This window comes from Pseudorca crassidens, chromosome 15, assembly GCF_039906515.1.
Source record: "Pseudorca crassidens isolate mPseCra1 chromosome 15, mPseCra1.hap1, whole genome shotgun sequence".
In the NCBI taxonomy this organism is placed as follows: Eukaryota; Metazoa; Chordata; class Mammalia; order Artiodactyla; family Delphinidae; genus Pseudorca; species Pseudorca crassidens.
Window position 1 is genome coordinate 72,831,443 of NC_090310.1, and position 9,416 is coordinate 72,840,858.

The 9,416-nt window shown below is 51.3% G+C and overlaps 1 protein-coding gene across 5 annotated transcripts in view; it reads left to right on the top strand.

Annotated features, from left to right (window-relative positions):
• L3MBTL1 (L3MBTL histone methyl-lysine binding protein 1) overlaps positions 1–8,598 on the top strand; it is a 41,800-nt gene extending 33,202 nt beyond the window's left edge. For 3 of the 5 annotated variants that reach the window (XM_067708180.1, XM_067708183.1, XM_067708181.1), the window contains 3 exons: positions 205–362; positions 794–856; positions 5,815–8,598. In XM_067708180.1, the coding sequence (XP_067564281.1) occupies positions 205–362; positions 794–856; positions 5,815–5,949 (356 nt within the window). In that variant the 3' untranslated portion in view covers positions 5,950–8,598. The remainder of the gene's footprint in view (positions 1–204; positions 363–793; positions 857–5,814) is intronic. The other 2 variants (XM_067708182.1, XM_067708184.1) reach the window with 2 other exon arrangements.
• The last annotated feature ends 818 nt before the right edge of the window (positions 8,599–9,416 follow it).

A 9,416-nucleotide genomic window follows, 5' to 3' on the forward strand; every position in this document is an offset into this window, starting at 1 on the left:
ACTTTACCCCAAGGGGCGAGCCCTGGATGAGGAGTCAGAAGATCTGGATCACCCTCTTGGCTCTGCAGGGCTATCCGAAAGGGGCCATGGTCCTGCCCACTCTGCCAGCCAGTCTCTCAGGTGGCCTGGGGATGAGCGGGCTTCAGAGACCAGGTTAGCCTTTGGCCTTGGCCGCCAGCCTCTGCTTCTGCCTCTGCCTTCCAGCACTGACCACTGACGTCATGCACCAGTCCCTCTTCATGTCGGCCCTGTCGGCCCACCCCGACCGGTCACTATCAGCGTGCTGGGAGCAGCACCGCAAGCTCCTACCAGGAGTGGCGGGCATCTCGGCCTCGACAGTCGCCAAGTGGACCATCAATGAGGTGAGGACCCCTCCCTCTTCCTCCTCCTCTGCTTTGCCCTCACCGCACCCTGGCAGGAGGGTTCAGGAAAGGCCCCTGTCGGGCAGAGGCCCACACTGCTCCTGACTCAACCTCCTGCGGTCCACAGTCCCTCCCAGCTGCTCAGTGGGGGCCTTGGGGGGGACTGAGGGACTGTCTGATAGGCCCATCCTAGTGCATGGGGAGGAGGGCGTGTTGCTAGTCTAGCAGGAGAGACAGGCTCAGGCCTGGGCCTCGGGAGCAAGGGGCCCCACCTCGCTCACTCAGCAGCACAGAGATGCAAGATCCTCTTAGGCTGATAAGAAAAAGCAACACTGCCATAGCCCAGGAGGCACCAAGGCCGGGTAGGCCGGCCTCCTCCCTCCTCTCCCAAGCCCCGTCGCCTTGGCAACACGTCTTCTTTGGTTTCCAAGGTCTTCGGCTTTGTTCAGACCCTGACAGGTTGTGAGGACCAAGCACGGCTCTTCAAAGATGAGGTAAGGTGCAAAGCGCAGGGTGGGGACAGAGGAGGGTCACCATCGTTGAGATAGCAGGATGCAGGAGCCCTCCCCAGCACTGCCCCCAGCTAGAGAGGGCCCTCTGTCATCCCACCTAGGGGGACCAGTCATAGTGACCCACGTCTCTGGGAAAAATCTGGTACACACCATGGCCCAGCTTGGGAACCAAACCCTCTGTTCAGACCGTCCTCAGGAAGGGAAACCATCCTGGAAACAGGATTCCATTCACAACAGAAATTGTGCTCTCTGCTCGAACTTTTGTTTTCCAAACTTAGCTTCCTCAATGCCAGTCAATTAAAGTGTATTTTGACTGGCACAGCTATTGCCATTTACTGCAAGGATCCTAACACACACTTAAAATTAAGACCCAAAAGCTTACCGAAGTTGAGAAGCAGTGAACTGTAGGTGAAAGACCACTAGTTTTGTGGACAGGTGGATTTGAATCCTAGTTCTGCTGGTTGGAGCTCTTTTGAGTCTGTATCTTCTCATCCGTGAGGTAGAGGTGGGGAGTTCCCTGGTGGTCTAGTGGTTAGGATTTGGTGCTTTCACTGTCATGGCCCAGGATCAATCCCTGATTGGAGAACTGACATCCCATAAGCCATGCAGCATGGCCAAAAAAATAGAGATAAAATGGGTATAATGATGACTGCCTCGCAGGGCCATGTGAGCGCTGGAAATGATGAGTGGATCACTATACCAGAATGTCTAGTGTAACTATATCGTCAGCATCTATATTATTATCCACCAGTGCTGTAGAGTAATATACAGATCACGTCACTATAGCCACATGCCTGATACAGGGCGAGCTCAATCCACGGTGTTTCTGGCTTTCAATGTGTAGTTGTCCTCAAATAAAGAGCTTTATCGTGACTCGCCTAATTCGTAGAGTTTGAAATTGGAAGGGACCTTTCAGTTCATTTAGGTCTTCCTTCCAAAGAATACACATACCCCCCTTAACCCAAGAGAGCGTGGTTTCAGCTCCCCATAGATGCCAGGTCAGGTGCCCAGGAGAAAGAAGTATATTCCTCTTGCCCTGGAAGAATCTCCTTATCCAGGCCCAACACAGCCAGTTTCTTCATTGCCCCTTGGGTGGTGGCGCTCCCAAACTCCTCCCCGCTCTGGGTGCTTGCCTTCTGGGTTGTTGATCTTCTTATCAGAATGTGTCTATGCCGCAAGTTTCAGATGCCGTCTGACCAACACAGAACACACTGGGCTGCTGCTCCCCTGTATGTCTGATGCTTTTGTTTTTAAAAAGGCTTTATTTTTTTTTAGAGCAGTTTTAGGTTCAAGGAGAATTGAGAGGAAGGTACAGAGAGTTCCCACGTACCCCCTGCCCCCTACACATGCACAACCTCCCCCATTATCAGCATCCCCACCAGAGTGGGACCTTTGTTACAACCTATGAACTGACACCTAGATGTTTTGTTTTCTTAATGGAGGTAAAATATGCATGGAATGAAATGCACACATCTTAAAAGTACAGTTCTACAAGTTTCGTGGACTGTATACACCCTGAACCCAACATGTCAATCAAGATATAAAACATTTCCATCATACCAGAAAGTTCTTTCCTGGCCCCTTTCGTCAGCTCTCATAGGCAACCACTGTTCTCATTTCTAGCACCATAAACTGGTTTTACCTGTTCTTGAACTTCACATAAGTGGAATCATACTGCACGTACTCTTTTGCGTTTGTCTCTCTTCAGTGTGATGTTTTGCAGGTTCATGCATGTTACAGTGTACACCAGCAATTAGCTCCTTTTTATTTCTGAGCAGTGCTCTGTTTTATGAAAATCCCACAGTTCTGTTAGTGGGCATTTGCATTGTTTTCTCCTTCTCCATATTTGAACCCTATGTTTTTGTTGGCAAAACTTAAGTTTGCACTAGCTTTATTACAGCCACGTCACACCAGTTTGGAGTTCATCAAAGTCCCCCAAGTGCCTTTTCTGTCAATTATCTATTATAGTCTAACCAAATTTTCCAGTGTGTTCCTTGTACCACTGGGGGTTTTTTTTTGTTTGTTTGTTTTTTTAGCCTAATGTAAAACTTTACATTTATCCCTATTAAATGTTCTCTCGTTGGTTTCATAGTCTCATTGTTTTAAATCTTGATTCTGTCATCTCTGATATTCATAGGGCTTTCCAGCCTCACACAACTTGTACATTTGAAAACTAAGCTTTCTGTGTCTTCCACCAAGTCTTCACTGCATGTGTTTAATGAGACAGAGCAGAAGCACGTGACACCCATTAGAGATCTTCCTGTAGGTGACAGCAGGTCACAAATCAACGCTCTTTGAGTGCAGTGGTTTAGCCAGCTGTGGAATCACCCCAGAGTTTGATCCTTGGGCATCCTCCCCTTTTTAGGAAAAGGTCCATCTCTCCCAGGAACATCTACTGTGTATCTCAGTTCAGCATGATCTGTGAAACAAAAAAGCAATGGCAAAAGCGGGGAAGGTGTGCTGGTGGCCCACGGGCAGCAAATAGAGTCTCAGGGTGGAGGAGGACCTTTGCAGGGTCTGAGGATTACCTTCTCCGGGATCTGGTCCATGTCATCCATTTCCCCAGGGAGGACCGTGCTCCAAGGAATGGGCTTTCTCTGGCTGAACTGATGCTTTCAGGGACATGAGTCAGGATTCTTTCCAGCCAGGACGCAGACCGTTCATTAGAGGGATGCTTCATGAGTGAGAAATTAGAGCATATCGGATAGATGGTCTTAGGGGTAGTCTGTTCAGTCTGGTGGTTGGCACTGATGGGCCTAAGAAAAGTCTGCTCAGTCCTCCCTTTGTCACCTTTATTGTAGCTCTCATGTATTTGTTTAACTTACTCGGCAAATAATTATTGAAGTCTGCTGTGTGCCTGGCCCAGCATCATGTGATGAGGGCAAATTCCTTAGTCTTTCTGCCTCAGTTTCCTCACCTGTAAAATGGGGGTAATTAATACTGGTACTGCTTCAGAGGGGTGTTGTGAGAATTATTAAATCAGTTAATATACGAAAAGTGTTTAAGAACAGTGTTGGCCATATAAGAAACACCATAGAAGTGTTTTGTTTGCCATGATTCTTAAGGAGGGAGCATAGGAGGGATGATACCTTTTCAAAAAAGGGGTCCCAGTACCCAGAGGAGGGGATTCTTCAGGCCAAATGGTGGGACCAGGAGCCACATGGCCCTCCTGCCTAGAGGCTCCGCAGCCCAGCCAGGCCCACCCGCTGAGAGAAAAGGCCCTTGTGCTCACCATACCCCACCTCTAGCCCCATCTCCCGCCCTGGCTGTCTGCATCTCTTTCCCTCCTCCACAATGGGCTTCTTCCCTCCCTTTCCCTACCCATCTCCCTATCCCGGAGAATTAACAATTATTTGCTTCACCTTTTTTTTTTTTTTTTTTTTTGCGGTACGCGGGCCTCTCACTGCTGTGGCCTCTCCCGTTGCGGAGCACAGGCTCTGGACACGCAGGCTCAGCGGCCATGGCTCACGGGCCCAGCCGCTCTGCGGCATGTGGGATCTTCCCAGACCAAGGCACGAACCCGTGTCCCCTGCATCGGCAGGCAGACTCTCAACCACTGCGCCACCAGGGAAGCCCTGCTTCACCTATTTTTAGATGAAGCAGGTTTTTTTTTGTTTTTTTTTTAAGAAAGGTTATTTTATTTATTTATTTAGGGCTGCATTGGGTCTTTGGTGCTGCACGCGGGCTTTCTCTAGTTGCGTCGAGCAGGGGCTGCGCTTCGTTGCGGTGCGTGGGCTTCTCATCACGGTGGCTTCTCTTGTTGTGGAGCACGGGCTCCAGGCTCACGGGCTTCAGTAGTTGTGGCTCGTGGGCTTAGTTGCTCCGCGGCACGTGGGATCCTCCCGGACCAGGGCTCGAACGCGTGTCCCCTGCATTGGCAGGCGGATTCTTAACCACCGCGCCACCAGGGAGGTCCCAGATGAAGTAGTTTTAAGTAGATAATGGCCATCATGACATGTCACCCCTGAGTACTTCAGCACGCATCTCTAAAAACTAAAGTCTTTCTCCACATAACCACAACCTTGTAATCCCACTGAACAAGTGGACAGTAGCTCCTTTATATCACCTAATACCCAGCCCGTATTCAAATTTCTCTGCTCGTGCCCAGAGTATCTTTTGCAGTTGGTGTTTTTGAGCCAGGACCCAAGCAAGGTCCACACAGTTGGTTTGGGTTGTTATGTCTCTTAAATATCTTCTATTCTAGAATAGTTTCCTCTCCTTTTTTTTTTTTTTAATTTTTTTTTGTGTGTGTGACATTGGAAACAGTCTTGGTGAATGTGAACTTCTAGATCTGTCTCACTGCTTCCTCGTGGTGTCGTTTAACTAGGTCCACTCTCCCCTGTGTTTCTTATAAACTGGGCGTCAGGTGCAGAGCTTGGTTAGACTCAGATTTCATCTCTCTTTTTCTCCCTTCCTCTCTTCCTTCCCCGCTGCCCCTTCCGTCTCAGGAATAGCTCACAGGTAACATGGTAGCGCTCAGCCTGCAGCGCGTGGGAATGCCTTCGGTGTCTGCTTATTTACTACTCGCAGTGCAAGACTGACCCTTATGTGGGCACAGCAACAGCAGGTATTTTGAAGCCGCTGTCAGCGAGGACTCAGAGGACATTATGTAAACACATACTGAAATCCAGACCAGCCAGCAGAGAGAGACAGAGCTAGAGCACGTGTGCGTGCATGTGTGTGTGTGTGTCTGTGTGTGGACGTGGGGAGACCAGTGGATATCTTTCTTTCCTTCTCTCTCCCCATTGCTGTCTTCCTTTTTTCCTTCCTCCCTCCCTTGTCCTTTCTCCTCCCTCTCCCCCTCCCTCCTGTTTCCCTTCCCCCCATCTGTCCTTTACTCCTATTTTCTTTCTCCCTCTCCACTCCCCACACACACCCCCTCCTTCCCCGTGACCCTCTCCACCTTCTCCGCTTTCCACCTCCCTCCTGCAACTCCTCAGATGATTGACGGCGAGGCCTTCCTTTTGCTGACACAGGCGGACATTGTGAAGATCATGAGTGTCAAGCTGGGCCCAGCCTTGAAGATCTATAACGCCATTCTCATGTTCAAAAACGCCGACGACACCTTAAAGTGACCGGCTCAGGGCTGGTCTCTTAAATATCTCCCTCCGCAGCTGCTGCTTCCTTCCCGGCTTGAGTTCCTCACATCCCATCCGTGCCCCTGCCACCCTCTGTCCCTTATCAGGGGTGGTCCTTCTCTCCGGGGCTGCCTTGTACAAGGCCCAGGGAAGCAGAGGAGCCCTGAGGAGGATGGAGTCCTAGCCCCCGAGTCCTAGAGCTCATCTGCCACCGGGCACACCGGTGAGGGTGAGACTGGGCGGGGGGAGCGCCACTGATGGAGAAGTTTGAAGGTGCCCCACCCATGGCGGCCCCGCATCTCCAGCGACTTGTTTCATCACCAAAGGGTCTTTCTCTCAGCCGTTAAGAACAGTCTGGTAGAACAGGAGTCCTCCAACCTGAGGCCCTTTTCTCTTTGGCATCTCTCTGCGCTCTTGCTTCCTTGTTCCCTTTCCTCCTATCAGGAAGCGACCCTGCCGAAAATGTATTTATTCAAAAAGACACCTCCCCTCTTTCTGTCTGCTGGTTTTGCTGCCCACATTCTGCTGCCTGGTTTCCTGGGCACGGCCCAGCCAGACCCCGCTGGCTCTTCCCCCTTAGACGGGTGAGCCCCAGAGGTATGTCTTCATAGGATCCATTGGGAGGCTTTGGCTGCCTTTCTCTCTTTTTTGCCTGGAAGTGGGGGATTCTGAGCCAGGATGCCTTCTTCAACACACCCAGTTCTGGACCACATGGTATTTTAGTGTCCCATGCCCTGTCCTGTTTCCAGTAGAGCGGGTGGTCAGAACCTGTTTAACTTCTGTAGCAGAGGTTAAGGCTCCACGATGTCCCCCTTACACCCCTTCTGTGTCAAGTGTGGAGAAGAGGCACCCTGGCTGGCTAGGTGGCCGAGGCCAGCCCCAGGGTACATCATATAACCTCGGGCCTTGGGCCAGCGGGGCAGTCCAGCAGGCATGGTGGCTTTCAAAGCTGGGTATAGCATCCTTCTCTGCAGCCGTGGGTCTCAGCCAACGTGTTGCCCGGGGGGTGAGGGCCCTGTGCCTGCCAGGCCTCCTGCCGTGGGGATGTAGCACGCTACCTGGCACATACACCCCATGGCATCACATTCAACCTGTCTTGGGGAGTCTTACAAACACCCCTTGAAGTTGGGAGTTGGGAAGAAGGTGAATTCTATCTTTGATGTCTCCATGTCCCTTAAGCCTCTCTTACCACTCTCCATCTGTCTTGCACTGCCAGCCAGGTGCCTGCCAGGGCTCTGGGACTTTGACCTTTCTGTCCAGGAGGGGGCCTAGCCTCCACTGAGCCACTGCCAAACCCGCCTCCCAGCCTGCAGGGGCGGGGGCAGAGGCCACGGCAAGAGCCAGCCCCACACGTGGAGGTGCGGAGCCGCCGCCAAGCTCCTGTGGAGCCAGGGGCCTTCCCCAGACCCCTCCCGTCCATCATGTGATGTGTACGTGCGGGTGCGTGTAGGGCACTCTTGGAAGTGTTTGACAGGGTGCAGGCGTGAGCCTCGGTGCTGGGAAAATGTCAAGGGCTATTATTGTTAAAATATGAAGCTTTATCTTTGGGAAACCCAAAGCTCTGTTGAGTCCCTGCCCCAGTCCAGGAGGGAACCTTCTCTCACAGAGGCAGCTTGGCCAGGGCAGCCATTCAGCTCCCCCAGCTGAGCTGCCGCAGGGCCGCAGACGGTCCTCAGAGGCTCTGCCTTCCTGGGAGGGCTCGGCCAGGCCCTGCCTCGGGCTGGGGGCTGGGTTTACGAGGCTTGGGGCCCCCTTGGCCAGGAGTAAGGTGGAGCGAGCTGAGCCTCTCTCTCTTGGTTGCTTGGGTGGCAGTAAAACCCACCAGCTCCGTGGCCTCGTCTGCTCCTTGTGAAACTGGGGAGAGATGCTCGTTGACTCTGGTGTGAGGAGAAGACAGCAAGTACACACAGCTGTGCTGTGGGGCCTCTCCGCGTCTAAGGAGTGCAGCTGGGACAGCTGTGCCATGTGGGTCTGTCCACCACCATCCTAATGCTTGTCTACAGGAGAGACAGGATGGACCAAGGGCCTTGGAGAAAAGGGCCCCCAGGCCTCCGAACTTGGAGGCCTCAGCACTGTCTGCGCCAACATCAAACTCTGGAAAGAAACCAAATCATAAAAAAGGGGGAAAGAAATCTGCCTTCTGTCGACCCCGCTGCCGCTTCACCCCTATCCCTTCCCCAATGAGATCATTGCACCTTGACCTGGGCGCGTGCGGTGAGGGGTGAGGGGAGGGAGTTGGCACCACTGCCCTGTGCCCTCCGCCCTGCTCTCCAGCGGCAGGAACCACATACCCTTTGGCCCCGGCAGCTTCTCCCAGCCCTTGCCCAGCCCCGGCCTAGGGCAGTGAGACGCCTTCTGTTTAATTTATGAAGCAGAGAGAATGATCCCAGAGTTCAAAAATGAAGCCTGTTTGCACTTTCATTCACATGCACTTTGGTGGAGTTAATGTTTTTTGTACTTGCCTCGTGAGAGAGAGAGAGTGTGTGTGTGTGCGCGTGTTCGTGTGTGCACGCACATATGCGTGTTCTTTAAGAGAATCCTCTGGTTAAAGATAAAGTCACTCTTGACTCTTGAGAGAGAAAAAGTGACAAACAAAATGTGGTGTATTTTGTCAGTGTATTGAAGCAACATAAATAAACCTGAAGAACGGGATGATTTGCTCTGAGTCTGTTTCTCTTTTCATGATCCAACGTCCAGAAAACACAAGACGAATCTTGTGCCATCACTGAAGAGAATAAAGCATTCTGTTTGCTGTTAGGGGTCCTAAAGAACCTGATTTTTATTCTATTTTAAAGATAAAAAACAAAGGATAAAGATGAATGGGTATACTTGTCAACACTGAGAAATGTAAACAACGGGAACCTCCTGAAAACAGTGTGAAAATGGCCTGATCCTTGACAGTTTATACATGGTCAAGGGCAGAAAATTCAACGAAGCCTCTGGTTTTTAAAATAACCTCAGATTTGGGGGTGGGGAAATGTCAAGCTGAACAGTTAGAATTTCTTAAGGTTCCCAGAGATAGTATGAGCTGATGGGAAAGTGGCAGAAAAATTCAATCACATCAACGCCTTTCTGTCAAGGTCCTTAATTCCTCTGCCCACTGCTTTAGCCAGACTACTTGGCTAGAATACCAGCCATGGAGCTGTCCAAGAGCCCATCGTCTCCACACCTTAACCAGGAACTTATCTTACCGAGTCGATTTGTGCCATGGTTGACTGATGATCTCTGGCTTCAGTGTCAACCCTTAGGGCTGCCCAGGAAGCAGCTGGAATTTGGAGGGCGGGTGGTGGATTAGGTTTGACTTCCCTTTTCATGCTCCTCAAACCTCCTACCCCATCACCTTCCTAGTTGTCTCAATGGATGTCCTCACCATCTATGTCACAGAGAAAATGGGGGTCCTCAGAAGGAATACCCCACCTTCCAGCCACCTCATCTTCCAGTCCCCTCCTACCTACATCCATCCT